The 27272-nt window shown below is 33.1% G+C and overlaps 1 protein-coding gene across 3 annotated transcripts; it reads right to left on the reverse strand.

Moving 5' to 3' along the window:
• Window positions 1-445: 445 nt before the first annotated feature.
• LOC149782062 (leucine-rich repeat-containing protein 23-like) lies at window positions 446-26851 on the reverse strand. 3 transcript variants are annotated; one of them, XM_089933489.1, is made up of 9 exons: window positions 26629-26851; window positions 25538-25650; window positions 23269-23522; window positions 18088-18218; window positions 15352-15488; window positions 14622-14698; window positions 13972-14126; window positions 8353-8392; window positions 446-2344 (listed from the first exon to the last, which is right to left on the reverse strand). In XM_089933489.1, exons 1-8 carry the CDS (start codon window positions 26755-26757, stop codon window positions 8354-8356), a joined length of 1035 nt encoding a protein of 344 aa, XP_089789615.1. In that variant the 5' UTR covers window positions 26758-26851; the 3' UTR covers window positions 446-2344; window position 8353. The 3 variants fall into 3 exon arrangements, with proteins under 3 accessions (XP_089789615.1, XP_089789614.1, XP_089789613.1); XM_089933488.1 differs by lacking the exon at window positions 8353-8392 and adding an exon at window positions 12193-12256; XM_089933487.1 differs by lacking the exon at window positions 8353-8392.
• Between the last annotated feature and the right edge of the window lie 421 nt (window positions 26852-27272).

Genomic DNA, 27272 nt, shown 5'->3' on the forward strand with positions numbered 1-27272 from the left:
TACAATTCATACAACTACACTATATATACCTTTATACTATGCATACCATTCATACAACTATGCCATATATACCTTTATACCATTCATACAACTATACCATATATACCTTTATACCATTCATACAACTATACCATATATACCTTTATACCATTCATACAACTATACCATATATACCTTTATACAATTCATACAACTATACCATATATACCTTTATACTATGCATACCATTCATACAACTGTACCATATATACCTTTATACTATGCATACCATTCATACAACTATACCATATATACCTTTATACTATGCATACCATTCATACAACTGTACCATATATACCTTTATACCATTCATACAACTATACCATATATACCCTTATGTACCTTTATGCCATGCATATCATTATGCATTGATATCTTTTCCTCCAAATACCATAAAATCTGGAGAGAAAGTGTGTATACTTTTAATTTCAACTCGGCCAGGCCATTTGGTCATATGAGCTTTTTCTCATATACACTTGTTACCAGTGAATGTAATACAATACAGTTATCTTTAAAAGTTTCTGTATTTGCACCTATTTATAAATTTAACACAGCATGTTAGATAAAGATGCTTATTTGAAGAAATGAAACATTGCATAAACAAAAGACATGTCAAAGATAGGATAAAGTCAAAAGACATGTCAAAGATAGGATAAAGTTAAAAGACATGTCAAAGATAAGATAAAGTCAAAAGACATGTCAAAGACAGGATAAACAAAAGACATGTCAAAGATAAGATAAAGTCAAAAGACATATCAAAGATAGGATAAACAAAAGACATGTCAAAGATAGGATAAAGTCAAAACACATGTCAGAACAAAATTATAATGATAATAAACTCTTATCTAATCACATAATTTGGAACAGAATGAGTGTTTGAGTGAATTCTGCAAAACAAAGTGTTAAAAGGTGAATTTTACAAAACAAGTATTAGAAGGGCTAATTTTACATTCAAAACATTCTTCTTTCACTCCCAAATATATTATATTTGCTACAAAAAGACTGAAAGGCCTGTGTGTGTGTGTGTTTGTGTGTGTGTATTTTTATAGATGCTTTTTTTTTTCAAATGCACTAATTACACCAACTCTTCAGGATTTATTCTAATGCACTGCCAAACAGGTCATTCTTATCAAGCCATAATAAAGAATCAACACTATTATGGCATGAAAATTTATTATCTTAATACATGCTTTTTAATTTTCAAATCATTTCACATTTACTGCAAGAAATCTTTATATACAGAAAAACATCCATAGAGTAATTAAAACACTGAACACAAGAATATGTATACATTTAAACTATGCCAAGATTATGGCAAAAATACAAGAGTGATAAGATGTGAAAAGAAGTAAATTAAAGAAATATCTAATAATTTTACAATTTTATCTTCTGACTCAGAGTAATAAGAAATTTATTAAAAACAAAATGTAAAAATAACTTTACATTAAAGAAAAACATGAAGAAGTCAGATTTTAAGGAACATAATTTTCTGCAGAATTGGATCAAGATGCCACAAGTGTGAAGCACATGACCACATAAATTTACACTATTTGAGTTTTTTTAAATTAAATATTGTGTAGTAGTAAAGAAATGTTGTAAATGAGATATTATTAAGGCACTCTATCCAAGACTCTGCTTTCATTTTTTTTAATTACAATGAAATTGATTTCCCTTTCACTGCCAAGTGGTGAATTTAGCTGCTTAAAATGTGTTGAAGGTTTGAGTGATTTTCTTGGAAACATTCAAATAACCACAAGTTAAAAAGAAATAAGCAATCTGTGTAGGATTTAGATGTAATGAAAGTCAGCATTTGACCAGATTTAAAACTCCATTACACTCCTTAACAATATACCAGATTTTAAAGAAATCTGGTTGGTTCTTGTTTCAAAACCTTCAATTTTACAAACATGTAAAATTTATTACTACAACATGTGTGAATTCAGCATTATACTCAATTCAAAATTATAAAAACATTTGTCCGGTGGAGAACAGTTTTTGGTTATGGTGATCAGTGTGTAACTTGGAGGCGGGTAATAAATGTAAAGATCCATAAACATTCTTGAATTTTCATCAACTGCAGTGACTGAGGAAGGACATCAAGTTTTCTTTGCAAGTTTTTACATTGTAGTTAAACACCATCAATGACTGGATTTAACTGCTTCAAGAAATGTATCTCTTCAAGACTTATTTACCATATTTTCAATCTGATTCAAAAATGTTCCATATCGTAATTTCCTTCCAGTCTTCATCCTGATGAACTACTTTCAGAATCGACATCTACTTTCTGTTTCTCCTCATCTGCTGGCTATAAAAGAAATTTACCATTTTGTTGTAACATATTGTCAGTAGCAACATCCTGATGAACATTAAAGTATTTACTGCCTGACTGACATTTATGAATTCACAGAGTCACAAGAATAGATATAATGCACCTGCTTATTGAACAAAATTATGTGAAAATTATTTAAATTCCAATGTAAAGCTAAATTAGTTCATAACCTGTTTATAATCAATTTGGGAAAATTGAAATAGTGATGTAAACCTAAATTATGCTTATCAACTTTGATTTAAACAAACAGCCAGATATAGTGATTAACTCGTACATTTAAGTAAATAATTATTTTAACAAAATTATGAATCTATTTAGAACTCTTCTTTAGTTCCCTACTGGTCAAAGACCAGTTCTTGCCATGTATCAGTTCTTGACCTAGGCCATGATTGGGCTACTTGTTGCCTTGGGCCATCACAGGGCTACCTGTTGCCTTACTATGATTGGGCAACTTGTTGCCTTGGGACATCACAGGGCTACTTGTTGTCCTGACCATGATTGGGCTACTTGTTACCTTGGCCCATCACAGGGCTACTTTTGTTGCCTTGGGCCATCACATGGCTACTTGTTGCCTTAGACCTTCACAGGGCTACTTGTTGTCTAGGCCCTTCACAGGGCTACTTGTTGCCTTTACCATGATTGGGCTACTTGTTGCATTTACCATGATAGGACTACTTATTGCCTTGGGCCATCACAGGGCTACTTGTAGCCCTAGACAATGATTAGGCTACTTGTTGCCTTGGGCCATCACAGGGCTACTTGTTGCCTTGGACTATAACAGGGCTACTTGTTGCCCAAAGCAATGATAGGGCTATGTGTTGCTTTGGGCCATCACAGGACTACTTGTTGCCTTGGACTATGACAGGGCTAGTATGTCATGAATGGATGCAAATAATAATCATTATGCATACATTTAAAAGATTATTTTGTAAGATTAAAAGTACAGTATGCACCACAATGACAACAAATTCACATACATTCATGAAGATATTAATACCTTGGCAATAATTGGTGTGTGGTGAGAATTTGTCCTTTACCAGCAGAGATTTGTTTTATTAGTAAATCAATCCATACTACTGTAGTAAATACAGTGTGGATCATAGAAAACGAAAACAAAAACTTACAACGTTCAGTGAAAGGAAGCATTCCTGGGTTATTTGAAGTACTTAGAAAATTAAACTTAGTTTTGTCATGAATGTGCTGTATTCACATTTTTAAAATATACTTATTTAATCAATGATGAATATGATAATAAAAGTCATATTGTTGGATGGAAGCTGCAACTGCTTGGTTGGCTGAGGAAAGGACCCATAATCCAGGGTTGCGCATTCAAAACCCACCAAAGCCAGCTCTGGTCAGCTGCATCCTTGGGAAAGGCACTTAACTCTCATCTTCTCTGCATGATATTGCAAATGTGCTAAAGTTGCCATTAAAACCAACAAAAACAAAAAAAACTTTATGATATATAATTTTTTCTGTTTTAATCATTAAGATTTTGTTCATAATTGTTTTTCTGTCTTTTATAAATAAAAACATTACAGTAGTGTGTAAGTACTAAAGTATGATCATTTTATGATAATGGTTCATGCTTTACACAGATTTCTTCTAAATTCACACCTTTGAAATATTACTGTCATAACATCATTATTATCACGTAAACTGATTTCTTCTGATGGCCCTATTCCATTCCATTATTCCATACTGTCTGCAAATTGTTGTATTCTATACCTTTATTCCACACTGTCTACAACTTGCCATATTCCATACCTTTATTCCACACTGCTACAACTTGCCATATTCCATACCTTTATTCCACACTGTCTACAACTTGCCATATTCCATACCTTTATTCCACTGTCTACAACTTGCCATATTCCATACCATTATTCCATACTGTCTACAAATTGTCTTATTCTATACCTTTATTCCACACTGTCTACAACTTGCCATATTCCATACCTTTATTCCACACTGTCTACAACTCACCATATTCCATACCATTATTCCATACTGTCTACAACTTGTCATATTCTATACCATTATCCCATACTGCCTACAACTTTTCATATTCCATGTAATTATTCTATACTGCCTACAACTTGTCATATTCCATACTGTTATTCCACACTGCCTACAATTTGTCATATTTCATGTAGTTATTCCACACTGCCTACAATTTGTAATTATTAAAGAATGTTTAATCAATCTTTCCTTGGAGGCACAACTATGTAACATTCTAAACCATTTGTTGTCAAGTCAGAACTAAAACAACTGTCATGCATTTGGAAACCCAAAGCAATTTAAAAGACAATTTTAATATTATTTTATTGCTTTCCTCTACTGAACTAAAACTGATTTATCTCTCCTTGTAAACCTAAAGAAGAATTGTAGATTATTTGAGAAGTTTATTTATCATTGACTTTAAAAAGTATATCTTTTCATTGACTTGAAAAAGTATATCTGTTATGATTACCAAAAGAACTAACCAGGGAAAATGACATACAAATATACAGTCATGCTATAATGTTCATGAACTACATACTAGCATGTTTCCAGTCACCTGAGTAAGCAAAGCACCATCTCTAACTTGATAGGTCATCTAAGAACTAATCACACAAAGTCATCCAAGAACCAAGCACACAAAGTCATCCAAGAACCATTGGCACACAAAGTCATCCAAGAACCAAGCATACAAAGTCATCCAAAAACCAAGCACACAAATTTAAATATTTGCGTTAAGTCTATGTATTTATGCAGAGTGGTCTAGCTGAGGTTACCTTTACTCAGGAAGCCACTTGCTGCCTATTTTTATGCTGGGGATTTTAGAGCTAAATATGGTGAGATGCATCAACATTTCCAGCTGAATTGATACCTCCACAAGAGTTGACAACTGTCAATCAACCATCACATAACAATGATTCCAATAGATAGCATGAAAAAAAAGTTGCTAGCTTTGTGTAAATCATTATGTTGGCATACAGTTAGATAGCTTGCTCAACAGAATAGGGCACCTGCATCAAAACTGACTACATAACATACAATTTTGACTCATAATATATATTCATATTTTGTTACATCAAATTTATACAAAATTTAACCAATACACTTTTCAATCCTGCTTCAGTCAATAAAGAAGAAAAGTGCTGGTTTTATAGAAATAAATATTTGGGCAAGTAGATGGTGCATTCTCTGTTTATCCAAAAGACCAATTTTGAGATCCCTGCAGTCTGTCTTTTCAGGCTGGCTTTACCATATTTTGTGTTAATTCTAAACACAAATAAGCTGCTGTAAAATTATCACAAACCTAGTATTTTTAACATAGGACATACAAAGGGCACAGGATTTACAAAGGCTGAAATAATGGCAATTTGTAAACAAATCAATTGTAACTGAAATAAAAGGCTGATAATTGGTTACAGTTTCTGGTCAATACTATCATGTGATATGATGTCACGTCATGTCATGTCATGTCATATGATGTTATCTGATGTCATGTGATGGCCTTCCATCCAATTCAGGGAAGTCTGATGATGTACTGTAATTACTATCATATCCCATGGATAGTTGGTTAGCCTCTAGCCATAATCCATCATTAATATTGGTATAGGAAGATTTAATAAAACTGTAATTAGATATATGAATGTTGTAAACCTTCCTCCACAATGACTACTTGCAAGCTTGGGTATGTAGTGTAAGCCCAGTGTGCCCATGCGTATGTCGTAAAAGGCAACGGATTTAGGCAGGAGTCTCAGTAGTAGCTCAGTGACTTAGCATGCTGGAGTTGTGACAGTGAAAGTGTGGGAGGTTCAAATCCTACCATGGGATCAGACCATATCAGCTGCCATGGTGTATCCTTGGGCAAAGCACTGGACTTCAGCTGCCTTAGTACTAAGTAACCTGTTGGTATGCTGTAAAACACTAATCCAAAAAAGCTTCAAAAGTCATCATGCAGAAACCAACATCAGTAACTTTAAATGTTAGTGTTAGAAAAACAGTCCATAATCAATTCCATTCAATGGTAGAGTATGATGAGAACCCTGTACTGTATATGGTAGCATGAGAGAGCATGAACATTACAATTTGGTGTTGAGGATATGACTTAACACTTAGAGTGAGAGTCAATCGGTATTTATGCAAATCAATCGTTGGGATAGACATTTATCTCCCATTTCTTTAGCATTGATATAGATAATAATGAGCTCAAAGTGCTGTTAAAAACCAACCACAAACAAGAACTGTACACCAGTGTTGATGAAGAGGTTACAGTGTAATTGTCAACCAATATGTGCTGATTATTTTCCAAACTAACATTTAACAGCATTTTTATTATGGATCAGGTGGAGAAAAAGATAGGTGAAAGATATATATTTTACAAAAATTTTGTTGCTGTCGTATGTTTAATGCCATTTTTCAGCACACAGTAGGCTATATACATGGTGGCCACAATGGTGGAGGAAGAACATGTGGAAAACCTAGGAAAGAACTGTCAACCCACAGGAAACTACTAGCAAGCTTTGTCACATACCCACATTGCCTGAGTGCAAGACTCTAACCCACTCAGACTGAGGTGAGATGGCAGTGATTGGTGAAGGAGAGCACTCTAGATCACTCAGCCTCCTGGTGACTTACACATTTTGAATTTACAAGATAAAAGTGGTATTTATTCCAAATATGCAAGGTTTGGTTTGTTTTACGGCAACACAAGTCAGTTATTCAGTGTTAGAACAATTGGAGCAAAGTGTATTGCAAGAACACACTACCGTAGTTGACAAGAGTTGATCCAATGGTAATATTCAAATCCACACTATTTCAGTCACAAGTCTGGAACACTAACCAATGAACCACTGTGGATTTTGTCTCCATTTGTCAGACATGCTAACCACTGAGCCACTGTGGTTTTTGTCTCCATTAGTGTGACATCCTAACCACTGAGCCACTGTGGTATCTGCCTCAATTAGCCTAACAGACTAACCACTTGGCCACTGTTGTTTTTGTCTCCATTAGCCTGGCACACTAACCGCTGATCCACTGTGGTTTTTGTCTCCAATAGTGTGACATGCTAACCACTAGGCCACTGTGGTATCTGCCTCCATTAGTCTGGCACACTAACCCCTGAGCCATTGTGGTTTTTGTCTCCATTAGTCTGACATGCTAACCACAGAGCCACTATGGGTTTTTTTCCCATTAGTATGACATGCTGAGCCACTGTGGTATCTGCTTCCATTAGTCTGGCACACTAATCACTGAGTCACTATGATTTTGTCTTCATTAGTCTGACATGCTAACACTGAGCCACTGTGGTATTTGTCTCCATTAGTCTGACATGCTAACCACTGAGCCACTGTGGTATTTGCCTCCATTGGTTGCTTCTTACAAGATGTAGGACAACACATCATGCCTATTCTACATCCCACACCCACAGGTTCCAAATCTGAGAGAGTGAAAGAGCATTTTATATGTCTACATTTTTAAATCCACTTCATACACAAACACAGTGAAATACACAAAAAGAGCTTCAACTTAAAATCCACTTCATACCCAAACACAGTGAAATACACAAACACAGTGAAATACACAAAAAGAGCTTAAACTTAAAATCCACTTCATACCCAAACACAGTGAAATACACAAACACAGTGAAATACACAAAAAGAGCTTCAACTTAAAATCCACTTCATACCCAAACACAGTGAAATACACAAACACAGTGAAATACACAAAAAGAGCTTAAACTTAAAATCCACTTCATACCCAAACACAGTGAAATACACAAACACAGTGAAATACACAAAAAGAGCTTAAACTTAAAATCTGGAGAGAAAAGAAAAGAAGCAACATGACTAAGACTTTATTTTAAAAGTGGACTGGACTTCAAATTTACTTCTTGAAATTTACAGCATAGGACCTTCAACATCTGAGCAAATGACACCCAACATCAAAGACACAAATACACCACACATCTAATTTCTATCTAAATATTCCACCTTATTCTTCTTCCTCCTCCTCCTCTTCTTCCTCTTCTTCCTGTGAATTATGAGGAATGGGTACATATTGTGAAGTAGGTTGGACAGATTTATTAGTTTAGGTTGCTGTATCTTCAAGGGATATATTTTACATGAAAATTTTGTTGTTTTTGGCCTTCCTTTATGAAGCTGAATTGAGCTATTTTACTTCCTTCAGCACTGGTATCATACAATGTCTGCATCAGCTTCCACATTCACACATGTAATAGCATATAGATATGTTACCTCACTGCATCTTGATCTTCTCGATCATTCTTCCTTCCAAAGTTCTAGGCAGCAGTTTGTAATGGATTTTATAGCACCATCCTCTAGGGAGGGTGCTAAAGGGAATTAATAGTTTTATACATGTACATTATTTGTGCATTCTTGATTATGCTTGTGCATTTAACTCTAGCTATTTGCACTATTTATGTTCACTATTATGCCTAGAATGATGATAATTGGTGAGCACTACACCCTAATCACAAATGCAGGTCGATGTGACCCATATTTCATACTTAACTGACCTTGGTTAAATTTTGTGTTTTAAGTTTCTTTCTCAAGCTCTGTTCATACTACAGTCATCAAGCTAGATGAATGTATGCATATCTTTCCGAATCACGCCCTTACTACTTAGGGTCACTATGACCTACATTTCATATTCTACTGGTTTAGGCTAAGGGTTAAGTTCTGGCATCAAACTGATGACCACATAGGTTCAGGCATGCTATATGCACACTATTCTATCTAAAACTCCCTCACTGCAGAAGCAGGTCATTATGGTCCATATTTTATGCTTACTGACTTGGGTCAAATTTTTCTCAAGTACATCTCCTGCTAAAATCATGAAATTGTTGATGATATGAATCTCTCTTAGTACCACAACCATACAAGAAGTTATTTGTGACCTATATTTCAGCTTTCACTGACTTTGTTTAACCTATTCTGTTATGATCTCATGATCACATAAGTTTCTGGCATCACATATGCATACTATCCATCAAAGAATCATGAAACTTAATGAAGGGATGAATGGTGATAACTACACCCTTACTGCAGAAATTGAGGTCTTTGTAACCTACAATTTTTGCTTCAGTGACATTGTGTATAAAGTTAATTTACTGGGTGCTGTTTATGTTCAAATCATGAAACTTGATAATTGGACGCATCTTTGTTAGTACTAAACCATTACAACCAAAGAAGGTGACTATAATCTACACTGTATGTTCTAGTCTAGCTTAGACTCAGTATTTGTTATTAGCTCGTGGTGACAGATTTTTATATGCTATAATAAATCCTGGCCTACATGGGTCATTTCAGAACAGTGCGGTTAACATTAGGAATAAATATTATTCTTCTATGGTAAATGTTTCCACATTAATGACTATGTTGCATATTGTGATAGATTACGCTCAACAGGTTCCTTGTGTATTGCTCATGTGAAGAGTAGACTGAAGGCATTTCATGTAAGGTGTCAGTTGTAGTGGCTAATCAAGGTAATTACTGATGCATTAACTATGCATCTATTACTGACTGCCCTCCCAAGGTTACTCTAAGACTTAGACTTTCACCCAGCAAATCTGAACTCTAATAGTGGACAGGATAAAATAAATCTGAAGGAGATTTAAAGAATAATGAGCATTAAAGATCTTCAGTAGCTCAGTTGGTAGAACACAGGTCTTCTAATCCAATGGTCACATGTTCAATTCCCACACAGCAGGTCAGATTGGATTGACTACCTTAGTGTGTTTTACAAAAGCACTAAGCTCCTTGGCATTATACAGTCAAAAAATGTTTTAAAGTGCCAACATGATCAATCAACCAATCAGATTCCTTCCCAAATTTTTGTTCTCTCTTCTATGATAGATTTAAAACTTCATATTCCTTGTGCATCTGATGCATACTACTTTGAGTGTGTTGGTTATGTAATAGCTATTTAATATTGTATGTCAGTTAATGTGTCTCCATTTCACATTGTATGTCTGTTAATGTGTCTTCATTTCATACTGTATGTCAGTTAATGTGTCTCCATTTCATGTTGCACGTCATCTAATGTGTCTCCATTTCATATTGTATGTCAGTTAACGTGTCTCCATTTCATATTGTATGTCAGTTATTGTGTCTCCATTTCATATTGTATGTCAGTTAATGTGTCTCCAGTTCATATTGTATGTCAGTTAATGTGTCTCCATTTCATACTGTATGTCAGTTAATGTGTCTCCATTTCATATTGTATGTCAGTTAATGTGTCTCTGAAAATCAATAAAGTAAGTTTTTTCTTTATTAAGATTAAATCCTGTTAGATTCTTCAAGCTACACAAGGGGACTCCACTATAACATTGTAATTTTTGTCCATAACTGCTGACTGTATTAAGTACTGAATAGTAATATTGTGAGAATAATCATGTACAATTGTTGAGAGAAGGAGTAGGTGGGGGAAGAAATAAAATGAAAGTCAATCATATAGCAATAATTTTACCACCTGTCACAATCAGGACCAATATAGCCCCATGCTCAATGAAAATTAATAATTACTATGCAAAAGATTAATTATGATATGTAAGTTACAGGTTTCCGAAACTTAAGTAATTTTTTTTCTGTTTGTCAGATAGGCTGATGTTTTGAGTATTGTCAGGGAACATGTTATATATATGACAAAAACTTAAAGAGCCATGATGTGGCAATGCTACATCTTAGTTTGTGCTCCAACAAAGCACAATATAGTGGAGTTCCCCTGTAAGTTAGTGTCATGTACATGAAGCTGAAAACTAGGACATTTTACACTCTTTATTGTTTTTGATTAATTGTTAAAATGTTAAATCTGTTGTTAAAATGCGTAGTATCTAATGAAGCAGACTATATTTATCCCATGTTAAGACTGTTGCTTCATGATAATTAGTTCTTACCTCATTTTTTCTCACAATTTCAGTTACTTTAAGGCAGAAATAGACTTTTAAATAGATAACCACTTAACTGCAAGTTTCCCAACATCAGCAACAAAGTGGACAAAAATGTCTTTTTCTACCTTAAAGTTTTTGATGGAAAAAAACTATGTATGGAGCCTAATTGGATTGATAATTAAAATATTTATTATCAATATGATTTAAACTTCATTTTTTCATTCATGTCATTTTGATAACAAAACAATCATATTTTTGGCAAATTTGTTTAGTAGTCAAATTCATAAAATGACACATTGGATAATGTGCATGCGGAAAATGAAGAAAATATTCTGACTGATATCAATTATCACCGCACGTTCAGAATAATTTTATCCATGATCTATATTTGTAAAAATGGATCGATTTATTTTCAACATGGTGACCGATACATTTTCATTTAATACAAACGCTATTTTGTTGAAAAAAAAATGAGCATATTTTTACGTTAAGAAAGTTCTGTATTAACCCCACCTCCAATTTTTTTAAGGAATATTCAAGGTACCTCCCTCCCTCCCCCCCCCATTTCCCACCTTCCCCAGATGTAGCAAAGGAGAAGTATGGTCAGGCATTTTTCATACGCCAAGCTGAATGCATGCTAGATGCTTCAAGCTGCATGTTATTTACTTCATGTATATAGCAGATGACTCTAGCCTAATATGGGTGCTAAGCTATATCAACTAGAAGAGAGTTTTCTATCTCACACTACTGTTACTAAAAGAATGTATCTCACTATTATATCTAATTAAGCCTATTTCTCATATCAGGTGATATGGATATTAGATGCTCTAAGCTATGTCTGTTGTTAAAAGCACATCTCACTCTGCTGTTATAAGAATTTTCTTTATCTCAGCTTAGCTTTTAAAGCTAACAAGTAAGATACCATATCTTGTGAGAAATTAGTCCTCAGAGTCGTCTTTTGCTGCCTCCTCTGCCTCTGCTTTTTGCTGTGTACAAGGCAAAACAGGTACTTGTCATTTGAGTCAAATAAATGAATAAATCTATTAACAAATAAATTTTTAAAAAATACAAACAATAGTGCAAGCAATACTTAATCCAGCCTTTCACAATTTCAATTTCGCTATAATATAACTGATATCAAATTCACATGAATTTAAAGAGATATGGGCCTTAATGTAAATGTGTACCCTTGTGTTCAAAATCCTCCCTAGTCCAATTACATTATACAGTGCTCCCATGCTGTAAGGTGGGTTTGGTCACGATTCCCATTTCATTAACTGGTAGTCAAATTATGTATATTGTAGCTCTTTGTAAAGCAGTCTCACTATAAGGCAGGTATTGTCATGGATTCCATTTCATGATGTAGTGTTAAAATTACACAAATAATATTACTTCATTAAAAGGTAGTCTCACTCTAAGGCAGTATAACTCAATGGATCTCATTAATAGTGTTATATGGAGGAAGCAGTATACTATGTACCACATTATAAGGTCATCTCACTATAAGGCATTATAACTCTCATGAACAGTGTTATAAAGAGGAAGCATTATACCCCATACCTCAATATAAGGTGGTCTCACTACACGGCAGCATACCCAATGACTCATGAACAGTGTTATAATGAGGGATAATTGTATCAATTACATCATTATAAGGTGGTCTCGGGTAGTATACTCAGTGGCTCATAAACAGTGTTATAACGAGGGAGTATTATATCATGTAGATCGTTATAAGGTGGTCTTGCTATAAGACTATACTCTATGGCACCCAAGGACATCATTATAATGAGGGAGTACTGTATTGTGTGGTTCATTATAAGGTGGTCTCACTAAGAGGCAGTATACTAAATGGCTCCTACAGTGTTATAATGAGGGAGTATTGTAACAAACATTTTTACCAGTGCTAAACTGAATTAAATGACTCCATATCTACATGAAAAGTGAACTGGTATGACTTTTTAAATTTATTTAAAATTTGCATTATTTGAATTCATATCTGATTTAGGCTCTGTTAATCTTGATATTTTTTAAAAACTTTTCAGCACACTATATAAATTTTGCTGAATGGCTCAAATATCTTTTTTTTTCTTTTCTGGCATATAAAATCCCAAAACATTATATTGAATGTGTATGTAGAATTATGACTGTTAACAGCTACTTAACCTTCATTCCAGTCATTGCCCATCCGTTATAAAACACATCATTTCAAGGAATAAAACATTATTCCAGGTTTGGAAAATGTTAATTAAAACATGCAGATGTGCCCTTTTGTTTGGTCAGAATATTTCAAGTAAGATTTGGAGTCAAATAAAGCTTCATGACAGAACTGCCAGGCATGTAAAAAAAAAAAGGCCAGGTGTGTCTAAACTGATGGGATTTTAAAAAGGTTGAAATTGCATTTTCATTTTTTTTTTAAATACCCACTCATGATTTTTGTCAAACTAAATTTCTTAAGACACAGAACAACTTTAAAAATTTTATCACTGTGGAACCAAATGTTTTGGCTACTGCTAAGGTCACAGACAAGAAAATACTGAGTAGGTCATTTAAGTCAGGCAAAGTATTCAAGTAACTGATGTTCAAGTTATCAAAATAGTTATGTATCCTATTTTTGTAAAAGAAAAAAAAAAGAATATGAATCCAGTATGACTTCAGAAAGCTGATACCACCCAATTTTTAACAAATATTTTCATATTTTTACCTGGGCCATCCTTTTCTCCTCAGCCCTTGTCACTGCTAATTCTTTCGACTCATTCCTTTCATCCTCGTTGAATTCATCCTTATCAAGTCTCTCGAGCTTTGGAAGCACAATGAGCACGTCAATACGATATTCATCTTCCTCAGCAATGGCATTTTCTTTAAATAAAAGCAGCGGTGGACAGTCAGTGCATTAGTGAAGACCTAAATTAAATTATGCTAACATGGTTAACATCATAAACATCGTGCATGTTTTATACAGCAGAATAAGCTGTGAATTTTTGGTGTGGCCTAAAAGAAAATAAGATGTGTTTATAAAAGGCATGATTTTTAAACAACAATTCAACATCAGCTATAAGTCAAGCCATCCTGACATAAAACAATAAATAAGCTACATCATGATTTCTTACCTACTTAATAACATCAGCACCCTTAACATTGGAAGATATGCCATGAATGTGTGTGATTTCTAACCTACCTAATAACATCAGGGCCCTTAACTTTGGATGACATGTCATGAATGTATGTGAATTCTTATCTAATAACATCACGCCTATTAACTTTGGAAGACATGACATGAATGTGAGTTCTTACCTAATAACATCAAGGCCCTTAACTTTGGAAGACATACCATGAATCTGTGAGGATTCTTACCTAATAACGTCAAGGCCCTTAACTTTGGAAGACAGGCCAGCTTTTCTACTTCTGACACAGCGCTAATGTTATTAGCTCTAAATGAGAAAAGAAATAAAAACTTTGTTTAGATTAAGCTAAAAATGTAAATATTAAAAAGTTTGAAGTCACATTACATGTATCTAGATTATACAGATGAAATAGTTAATTAGTCCATGAAAAGTAACATTGATTCAGATTTTTAGAGGACAAAAGTACAGATCATAACCAGAAATAAGATGAAACAATTATAAATAACTCAGGTTTTTCAAAATGTAGAAAAGACTTAATGTTATTATAAGTTACGAAAGAAAGATCAGCATGCATCTCCTAAAAGTTGACCAAAAAAAAGACTTACATTCCAAATTCTTAAACAGTTTTGAAAAATGAAGTAATATAATAATTCTCTGTGGCATTACGTGATACTGAATACTACAATTTCCCAAAAAGACCAATCAGAAAATGCCTTTATTTACAGAACTGTCAGAATATTATACAGTATCATAAATGATATAATTGTTATACATTAGAGATGCAAATGTGTGTGTGTGTGTGTGTGTGTGTGTGTGTGTGTGTGTGTGTGTGTGTTTAAATAGCTTTTACAATCTGAATCATACTGCTACGATGTCTGCAGTGTGGCAGTTTATAGTGATGTCTAGCACTGGGACATCACGCCACAGACATTAGGTTGCAATGTTCAAAAATAGAATACCTCAGATTGATATACTGTAGATTTTGGATGTCTTCTGAGAATCCATCTAACTTTTCTAGCTGGTTTTCTCGCAGATGTAAGGTTGTCAGTTTAGTTAATCTTTGAAGTCCTTCTAATTGTTTTAATGTATTTGCTGCCTAAGAAAACAAACACAAAAGAAATTTGAATTTAAATTTAGGATGAAAGGTGTTAATGTTTTATTGCTTGAAAAGATGTTTAATAACAAACTGAGTAACACATATGCCATGTATTATAATGCACTGTTTAATAGTAGTATGCATGCATTGTTTTATAGTACACTATTTAATAACAATATGTGTAACATGCATGCTATATATTATAATACACTCAACAAGAGCTTATATAGTAGAACCTGTCTTGAAAGACCACCCCTTCTGTCAAAAAATAATGGTCTCTCAAGACAGGTGGTCTCTCGTGACAGGTAATACTATATAACCAATAAATCTGTGCAAGGAGAACCTGGTCTCTCAAGACAGGTGACCTTTCATAGCAGTGGTCTCACAAGACAGGTTTTACTGTACTTCCATTTTCTAAAATGTTTTTTATCAAAAACTATAATCCAGTTTGGAAATAAATGATACAAACTTTAAATTTTAGTATTTTCTGATATAATGTACACTATAAGACATCATATTCTTAGAATTAATTATATTAATATCATTTTACCAAATTAATTTTTTAATATCATTGTACCAAATTAATTATATTAATATCATTTTACCACATTAATTATTTAATATCATTTTACCAAATTAATTATTTAATATCATTGTACCAAATTAATTATTTAATATCATTTTACCAAATTAATTATTTAATATCATTTTACCAAATTAATTTTTTAATATCATTGTACCAAATTAATTATATTAATATCATTGTACCAAATTAATTATATTAATATCATTTTACCACATTAATTATTTAATGTCATTTTACCAAATTAATTATATTAATATCATTTTACCACATTAATTATTTAATGTCACTTTACCAAATTAATTATATTAATATCATTTTACCAAATTAATTATATAATATCACTGTACCAAATTATATTAATATCATTGTACCAAATCTTTGGGACATATGAAGATTTTGCATGGATTTCGACACAGAAACGCCAGTTGGTTCTGAGAGTAACTTCTGAATGCAGAGATTGAGCCAGTATGTTTCCTTATGGACTATTGGAAACATAGTCATTGACTATATAGTAGTCCTATTTTGATGGGTTAGACAGTAATCCTATTGCCATGGGCTATAAAGTAATCCTATTTTGATGGATTAGACAGTAATCCCATTTGCATGGATTAGACAGTATCCCATTGGTATGGGTTATATAGTAATCCCATTCTGATGGGTTAGACTAATGCAATTTTGACGGGTTAGACAGTAATTCCATTGTCATGGGTTATACAGTAATCCCATTTTGATGGCTTAGAAAGTAATCCCATTGCCATGGGTTATAGCGTAATCCCATTTTGAAGGCTTAGAAAATAATACAGTAATTCCATTTTGATGGCTTAGACAGTAATCCCATTCCCATGGGTTAAACAATAATCCAATTTTTATGGCTTAGACAGTAATCTCATTGCAATGGGATAGGCAGTAATCCCAATGTAATGGGCTATACAGTAATCCTATTGTTGTGGGTTAGACAGTAATCCCATTGTAATGGGTTAGACAGTAATCCAATTTTCGTGAGTTAGACATGGTTTTTATCATTAGTTTTCTTTATGAATCATGGAAACTGTTAGTGACTAAACTTTTATAAGACCTGTTGCTGTGTCACTCATACAGTAATGCATACCAGTAATACTCTAAAACAGAACACATTTTTAAGAAGAAAAAATAAATTGTGATTAACTATGGGAATACAATTTTTGAGCAGTAATTTTAGCTTGACACATCCTAATTGTGTTTGAAAATGATGGATATATTGGGCATTGTTTAGTGTTGATTGCATACTTAAATTTAGTAATAATTGGAAATTAGATGCAGCATTTGCTGCCAAACTGGACTGCAGGCTAGCCATGGCTGCACAGTAATTCCCAACTGAATGTAGAAATAAAGAATGAAATTCCTTACAAGTAAACTCACAATCATTAAAATGTTTTGTTTAAAGATGTTACACTCAGTCTGTCAATAGCTCTGTGAGCATCAATCAGTGTGTTAACAAATTTAAAAACATCTGAATAAAATGTATAGTAATACAACTGTTAATCCCATTTGCATAAATGGGAGAAAAAAAACATGCAAATTGATGATTATTGCCATAGAAAATATATAATATGAAGAAATCTGTTTTTTTTTGTAGATATACAGATATATTTTACTCATGTAATGGGAACATTTTGTATTGTTATGAGTGATTAATCTATTGTTTCCATTTCACATGACTGAAATATTTCTATAAATCTACTAAAAAATGTAGATAATCTCTCTCTCTCTCTCTATATCATATATATATATATATATATATATATATATATATATATATACATACATACACCAAGGTTCATATGAACCATCGTAATGTTTTTAGGGTTTTGCAAAAAGTTACCTTTAGTTTATAGTCAGATTCATAAATGTGTCTTGGATTTAAATGACATCAATGGGAGTGACATTTTACGTGTGAAATTTGTGATTAGCAACAAGCTTAAACAATGAAAATTGTTATTTGACAAATAAAAGTGAATTCAATATGCTACTTACCAGAAACAGATTTTTTAAGTTTGGCAGATAGATACCTTCTGATGTTTCTAGTTTATTACCACGCAACTCCAGTGTATGAAGACGTGAAAGCTTAACTGGGTCTAGACCAGTTACATGTGTAATTTCATTATCTGAAAAATAAATGTAAATGGAACAATTTTAGTACTTATTTTTTAAGATAAATTTATCTATACAGTAATTGCGGTTGAAACTATCACAAGCGATACTGAAACAGGAAAAGTTTTCCAAATTACCAAGAAGGTCCTAAAATTAAAAAAGTGCTCTTTTTTTAGCATGTGTTAAAACTGTCTTTCATTGATGAAATATGTTTTTACATTAAAGCCTGTGCATGCCTGAAATACCAACATCAAGTAGAGGCATATTAGATATCACTTGTACCACTTGAGAAATTTATTTGTACTTCTCAATTTTTAGTGTAAAGAAAAAATTGTATTGATCATTCCAAATGGAACAAAGTGAATAGGCTATGCCAGCCTTAAATGATAGCAGGAAGCTGGCATCCTCCATATCTCCTGCTCCACCAAAATAAATTTAAGAGTCTACACAATTTTTCCAGTATTTCATATGTAGATAGCTCATATTTACAAAATATGCAGAGTGATATTTTTTTTCCTACGTGCACTTGTTTGCTTCAGGGGACTACAACATTATGAAAACTAAAACTGAGGAATTCCAAAAAGCAAAAGGTACATTTTGGCCATGAAATATATATATATATATATATATATATATATATATATATATATATATATATATATATATATATATATATATATATATAAAGTTTAATTGTAATATCATGATTAGTTTGGAATTTTTACTCTATAAACAAAAGTGTGAATGATGGATGGATGGAAAAAAGCCTTGAAGATATTGAAGCTGATAATTTCAATAGCAGAAGTTGCGTCGATATTAGAAGTCTGACACCTGGATTTGAACAATAGATGGATGGACAGACTGATGGACAAAAATGTGAAAATATACAGAAACTAAGGAATCAGCATAGCAAAAGGCACATGTAGACCACTACTCTAATGCATGTCTAAAGGAACATCTTTTCTTGTTGTTGAGTTTAATTATAGTGGCGTGCGCACAATTGTGCATGTGCCACTTTTTTCTGACTGCACCGCAGCCTGCTAGTTGTTCCTGGGGAAGGGAATGGTGCCACCCCCCACCCCAGCTTTTATGGGTTCAAGGAACCCTGATAGTTTGGCCTCAATCTGTGGGTCCATAAAGGTCCCTTACAGTTGAATGTTTGGCTGTCATTAGTGGGAAGGAGAGCTCGGGAACAGTCCTGGTTGCTTCACATCGCTGGTTTCTTGTTGCATTTGCCTGGTGTTTCTTGCGTTTTTTTGTGTTTTTTTTCAAAATGTTCTAAAAAGGGGGAGTGTTCTATGCTGTTTATAGAGGTTGTTAGTAGAAATCATGTATGAAGAGAGATTTTCAAGGTTATTATGGTATTATTGGTCGAGGTGTTTAGGGTGTGATTCCTACGTTATGTTATTTATAAGTTTTTAGATATTGCCTCTTAAGTTATTTATTTATTAATGTTTTTAGAGATTGAATGTTATTTATACTTTTTTTAGCAAGAGACTGGAGTCCTAGCTGATTACATGGTTCATTAAGGACATCTAGGACCGGAGTCCTAGCTGATTTCTCGGTTCATTAAGGACATCTTGGACATCCGATTTTGCAGTTTCCTTAGTTTTTGATAGGTGCTTCATAAGTGAATTATTTATTAATATTTTTATAAAATTGAATGATATGTTATGGGTTTTTATGTGGGGGCTTCTAAATTTATTTAGCTAGTTACTGGGTCTTTTGGTTTTGTGGGGATAGTAATTATATTTTGTTCCTAAGTCCTGCTGAGTCTATGAATTTATTTATATTTTTATATGCTGCTTGTTTACTTTTATTAGAGTCCATAAATAACTCTGGGTATGAGTGTGGTGATCCAATCTCTTTTTGGTTTTTGATAAATATTTTCCTAGCGGATTTATATTTTGGGCATATATTGAATACGTTGTGTAGATCTTCGGTGGTGTGGCAGTTAAAGCAGTTAATGGTTGCTGGTTTGGGTCCTATAAACCTTCCAAAACTACTTGCTAGTTTAGTTTATCCAGTTATTATCCTGTTTATGGTTTTCTGTTCTAAATAGGTACCCTTAGGTAGCTGTATGTTCCTATCTATGGTTTTTTGGGTTTCATGGTGCTTTTTACCTTTTGTGGAGGCACATCTAGGTAAGTAACCCAATATGTGTATAAAGGCACATCTAGGTAAGTAACCTAATATGTGTATAAAGGCACATTTAGGTCACTAGTCTAATATATTTATAAGGCACATCTAGGTCATTAATCAAATATATGTATAAAGGCACATCTAGGTCACTAGTCTAATATTTGTATAAAGGCACATCTAGGTCACTAGTCTAATATGTGTATGAAGGCACATCTAGGTAACTAACCTAATACCGGTATGTGTATAAAGGCACATCTAGGTCACTAGTCTATAATGTGTATAAAGGCACATCTAGGTAACTAACCTAATATGTTTATAAAGGCACATCTAGGTAAGTAACCTAATATGTGTGTAAAGGCACATCTAGGTAAGTAACCTAATATGTGTATAAAGGGACATCTGGGTCACTATTCAAATATGTGTATTAAGGCACATCTAGGTCAGTAGTCTAATATTTGTATAAAGGCACATCTAGGTCACTAGTCTAATATGTATATAAAGGCAAATCTAGGTAACTAACCTAATATGTGTATAAAGGCACATCTAGGTCACTAGTCTAATATTTGTATAAAGATGCATCTAGGTCACTAGTCTAATTGTGTATAAAGGCACATCGAGGTCACTAGTCTAATATTTGTATAAAGTTGCATCTAGATCACTAGTCTAATATGTGTATAAAGGCACATCTAGGTCACTAGTCTAATTTGCATAAAGGTACATATTGGTCACTAGTCTAATATGTGTATAAAGGCACATCTAGGTCACTAATCTAATATGTGTGTAAAGGCACATCTAGGTCACTAGTCTAATATGTGTATAAAGGCACATATAGGTCACTAATCAAATATGTGTATAAAGACACATCTAGGTCACTAGTCTAATATTTGTATAAAGGCGCATCTAGGTCACTAGTCTAATATGTGTATAAAGGCACATCTAGGTCACTAGTCTAATATGTGTATAAAGGCACATCTAGGTCACTAGTCTAATATTGCATAAAGGCACATATTGGTCACTAGTCTAATATTGTATAGAGGCACATCTAGGTCACTAATCTAATATGTGTATAAAGGCACATCTAGGTCACTAGTCTAATGTGTATAAGAGCACATCTAGGTCACTATTTTAATACTGTATAAAGGCACATCTAGGTCACTAATCTAATATATGTAAAATGGCACCTGTAGACTACTAACTTAATTTTGTAATCATGACTCCTCCTAAAACAACTCAAAGGAATTTTCTATGGTGTAGTTGGTGCTAAATGAAAATGGTGCTGCTTGGAAATGTAATAAAGCTGCCACAGTGGCCATCATGAAAACCTATTTGCTATTTATTCTGCACTTAGTACAGAACTTCTTATGAAGTGTGGATGGTCCAAAATGAAAATCATGATGCCTGCACATCCAATATGGCCACAACAGTCAGGCTCAGCCTAATAGTTTGCAAGGACAGGGCACAATGCTGGCAGCAGGGCCTGGCTGGTGGATTTACTATAGTATACATAATATATTTGTCAATTGGAGCACTGGGTCCTGAAGGCATTGAACCCAAAGCAATCACCTTGCCCAAAGGCCAGTCCTGACCACAGGGGCCATCTTGAAAATATTGTTATCACTACTTTCCCAATGAAAAGTCATACTGACATAGTATTTTCATCACAAATCTTTATGATGTCTGGTTGGTTCTAAATGAAGACTGTGCTGCTTGGACATTCTGTATGAAAATCTTGTTAATGTTACTCATTCTGAACAGGAATTCATATTGGCATGGTGTTTAATTTCATTTTGATGGTCCTAAATGAAAATGGTGCCACTTGAATTTGGATGTCCATTATGGCCACTACAGCAGCCATCTTGCTAATTCTACTCCTCCTGAATAAATTGTTATATCAATAAGAAGTTTTCACTAAAAGACTTTTTATGAGGTCTAGTTGGTTCTAAAAGAAAATGGTACTGATCTGATTGACATCTGATATAGCCACCATGGCAGCCAGAAGACTTCTTATGATGTCTAGTCAGTGAAAATAGTGCTGCTCTACAGACCAAATGGCCAAAATGGCAGCCATCTAGAAAAATCAAACATGGCTGACATGACAGATTGAAAACTTCTTAATATAGTGTCGAGTTGGTCCTATATGAAGATAATGCTGATATGACATCCAAAATACCCACCATGGTGACACTCTTTAAAACCTTTTCTTACCTCTCTCTCTCTCGCTATATATATATATATATATATATATATATATATATATATATATATATATATATATATATATATATATATATAGAGAGAGAGAGAGAGAGAGAGAAAGAGACAGAAAGACAGACAGTGCATGAGAGAGAATAAGAATTATATGCAATCAAATGGTTGTTTTTACATGGCAGAGAGAGATATTTTATACACCAAGTAAAAAAGACCATTTAACTATATTTTGATAGATAGATAGATTACATCATAACAAATATATTGCATTTATCCATTGATAATCTCATAATAATCCCACTCCCCTATTTGTTTACAACCCTATAGAAAATATTTAATTAGGATATCTTTGTCTGATAATAATTCCATCTCCTACTTTTTTGACATCTTTATTTCTGTGGCCTCCTGAACTAACCATGAAAGAAATGCTGCAAAATGCACACAGTCAATGAAGCAGCCATTGTCACATTTACAGCACCAAATGTTTTTTATACCTGAAGTGTATAAGACTCTTTGATATTGGGAATTAGATATTTTTGGCTCGAGCTTTTTGAAAACGTAGAATTAAAAGATCATAATGTCACTAAGATGAAAGAGAATGAAAACAACAATAACCACCCTTGGTTCTCACAGACTAGAGTGTCCTGGGTAACAATTATGAGAATATCTAGATGCTGTGAGTGGATGGTTTTTAATTTTTTTATATTCACTTACTGTTAAGATTTAAATGCTCCAACATGGGATGATTGCATCCTTCTGTGCTTGTTATTTTGTTGTTGCTGAAGGAAGCCATTTGTAAAAATGGCATCTCATCCAATTTAGCACTGGTCAGCAGATTGAAATCAGCTTTAAGCACCAACAGCCTTGTCAGTGCACTGAGTGGAGAAATATCCTTCAAACTGTTTTTGCTCAAGTCCACAAAACGAAGATGAATATAGGACTTCAAAATATTTATATTCGTCAGTTCTCTGTAAAACGAAAATTAAAAAGATTGCATTAATTGTTTTTTAGTGGTTTATTGTTATATCTTTACGTACTTTGATGTCTCACTATATTTGTACTGTATATACACAATGTACATGTACTTAGTTTATTATGTACATAATAAACATAGCTTATTATCAATGCTTTTTTCTTTCTTTGTGTCTGTGTGTGTGTGTGTGCTTGAAAACTATGTACTCTGTATGTAAATATACATATAACAGATGGCTGCAATAAAAAATTAGTTCTATGCAACTAACTGTGTCAACTCTTTTAATAAAGCTGATGTTGTTATTATTATTATTAGTAGTAGTAGTAGTAGTAGTAGTAGTAGTATGTTAAATATGTATTTATAAACATCAAATATGAGCAAAGTTAATGTAGTAAAAATAGTAAAGAAGTAAACATTGTTGCAAAATATATAAAAATATTAGCAAAACATTTAAAATTATTACACATTATCAAAATTTTAAGGAAAAGTTTTAGAAATAGTAATGGTGTTTAGTGATACAAAATTTGTTACAAACATGAAATTAATGAAAATGACATTGAAAATTTAGTATAATTTTTAAAGTTTTTTTTAATCTAATTGATATCTTACAAGAATTTTTTAAATGCATCATTTCATTTAGTATTTAGTCATATGATTAATGTGCTATTTTGGTTTATAAACACATATTATTCCATATTCCACACATATAATAACACCTGGTGATGTCACAAATGATGTCATAATGACACGCACAAAGGTGTGATGCTGCAATTATCCAAATGTACATATACATCATTTCAGTACACTGTTTGGGGTTTTATTGAATAAATGTTGTGTTTTCATCATATAATGAAAAGAATTTACATATGTGTTAGTTACAGATGAAATTTATCAAGCTTATAAAATGATTTTAATCTGCTCCTTGCAAAAACTAAAAAAAATGTAAACTGTTTGACTCGTTTCATAAATATAATGTAAAATGAGCACTCATATACAGTCTTTTTTTATACATGTAATTGTGTCTTGGTCTAATCAAACACTGACTGTAGCCAAGTCACTTGGCCTGAATCTGTTAATATTTTGGGGAATCTTGTAGAGTTTCTCAGTTCTGTTACTATATATACAGTACTCACACGTAAGTCAGGTTCAACTGCAAGCAATATAGTCTATGATGGCCCATTACAAAATGTGCCAGCAGATCATTGTCTGTATTGTTTTGTCTACTAATTAGGCATAACAGAGTATATAAAACCAGATTTGCTGTTACCTTGTAGTGGTAGATATTGGTCTATGCAGTTTGCATGTGAAGAATCCAGAAAGATAAGTATCCCACCAAGTCGTTTTGGATGCATTTGTATTTGTTATAGTACATTTATATAAGAAGATTTTACTGTGATATGTACCATATCAATAGCAAAATGACGGCTCTCAAGTGGTTTGTATCGAGTAAGAAATATTTTATTATGTAAGTAAATATTCTCGCCAGTAGACCAAAGATTTTGTTTGTTTTGTGTACTATCATATACATATATGTAAACTGTTATATATGTATCAGGAATATATGTAATAGTTACATGTATTGGAATATACTTGATTACTATTAACTCTGTACATGATAACCGCCATGTATATATGTGATATTATTATGAATTTACATGTATATGATAGTAATACATGTATACATGTCATGTATGTACAGGATAGTAATTTGTATTATATTATTTATGGTAGCTTTGCACATCTGTATGAAAATGTAAAAATCAGAAGTGTTAAAAGAAGGAATGAATGTTATATGTTGTATCAATTCTTTACATACAGTATTGTTTATATTTCTTCTACCTGCAGCTTTGTTAAATTTTCTTTTAAACTCCATTTAGATGAGAAGCATGTGTTAAATATGTTACCTTAACTCATCAATCAATCAATCAGTCAAAGTTGAAAACAAAGGACTACTATTTAGTATATATTTATCTCTCATGTACAGCAAGACTTACATAAGTACATACTTACCTCTCATGTACATCAAGTCTTACATAAGCATGCGCAAGACCCTCTCCTGTTTTTGACAGTAGTGATAAACATTCTGGCAGCATTTCCTGTGTTAGAGGATTTTCTGGAATTTTCTGAAATTAAAAAAATATCCATCATTCTAAATGTAAGTGAAAATTTTGTTTTAAATAACACAGCCTCATGTCTATGGAAGCCCACATTCTTCATTTGGATGGTTCGTATAATAACAACATTAATGCCATTAGTATAATGATAACTGGATTGTAATGTCAAGTTCCATCATTCCCAACATCCATTCATAAAACAGTTGCTTCCAAAAGAAACATTAACAGGAACAATTCATTTAACATTAGTTACTGTTAAATCTAGTATGTGCTATATTTCTCCTTGCACAGTGTGCATCAAACTGTACAAATGTATAATTTGATCTTCCACTGTACAATGTGCCAATAGACTGACAGGTCTTGGAAATTGCTTTTTATTATTTTGTATTATCACTACAAGCACTTTCTAAGATAGTAAATGCTGTCCAAAAGTGCCAAGAGATGAGAGTTTACACAGTTCGTTCTATTTATGGTATGACATGTATTTCATATAAGTGATTAGCATAGAGCATGGTCTGCCAGTACATTATGACACTTTTAGTTTATTTACTTCTGTATCACTAAATATGTACTTAAATACATCATACTTTGTGAAAGAAATATATGCATAACAGTTTAACAATAATTTTCATTTCTTTTATAACAATGAAGACATTGTAAAGAGGAGGCAGGTACTTAATAAATCCGTAGAGTGCTCTTGATTTTGAAAGAATATTGAATAAAGTGTCTGTATGCAAAATTTTGGAAGTTATAAAAATTACATGTGTGGCTTGATTTAATGCATGTATTTAAGACACTGTCTCAGAAAAGGGTGATCATTTGAAATATGTCAATAGATGATCAGTTATTTCTGCTCCATTGGTGGATCCGCCCAGTCCCCTAATTTAAAAGTTATTCATTGGGAAACAGATTATTGGAACAAGTGTAGCATCCAGTTTTTAGTAGCAGTAAGACTATGAACAGCACATCATTATCTTGCATGCATACTTCTTCTTCTCCCTCCTGTTCTTCTCCTTCCTCCCCCTCCGGACGTTCCTCTTCTCCTCCCTCCTCTGGCTCCATCTGTGGCACTCCTGCATCCTCTTCCTCTTCAAATGTTTCCTCTTCTTCAGACATTGTCACGAGTAAGCCTAGATTGTAAAACGTGTGCTTGAGTTAGTTTCAATACCCCGGTAATCGTCGATGTACACAATAATGGCGGACAGTTGCTAGGAAGTTGGCTAGGTGTAATGATCATTACGAAGCCAACTAAAGACTGGAACGGATACTGCTGGTACCGAAATCATTGTTATTTATTTATTTATTTATTTATTTATTTATTTATTTCTTACTATGATGGCATATTTTAACTTCTATATCGTTTGATCGTTGGAATTTTAGACTTTTTAAACTGGGCCGGTGAACTGGAAATGATATACCACAGGTAGTAGTAGTAGTAGTAATAATAATAATAATAATAATAATAATAATAATAATGATAATAATAATAATAATAACTGAAGAGAAAAGGGAATATTTTGAACGGGTTACATGAGCCAGGTTTAATTTTCCCCTAGTTGTTAATATCTACAAAATGTGCGTCGAATCTAGATTATGTGGTCTAAGGGAAATAAATCGTTATGTACTGTCGT

The sequence above is a fragment of the Sinohyriopsis cumingii genome, chromosome 15 (genome assembly GCF_028554795.1).
Source record: "Sinohyriopsis cumingii isolate HCF-2022 chromosome 15, ASM2855479v2, whole genome shotgun sequence".
NCBI classification, from domain to species: domain Eukaryota; kingdom Metazoa; phylum Mollusca; class Bivalvia; order Unionida; family Unionidae; genus Sinohyriopsis; species Sinohyriopsis cumingii.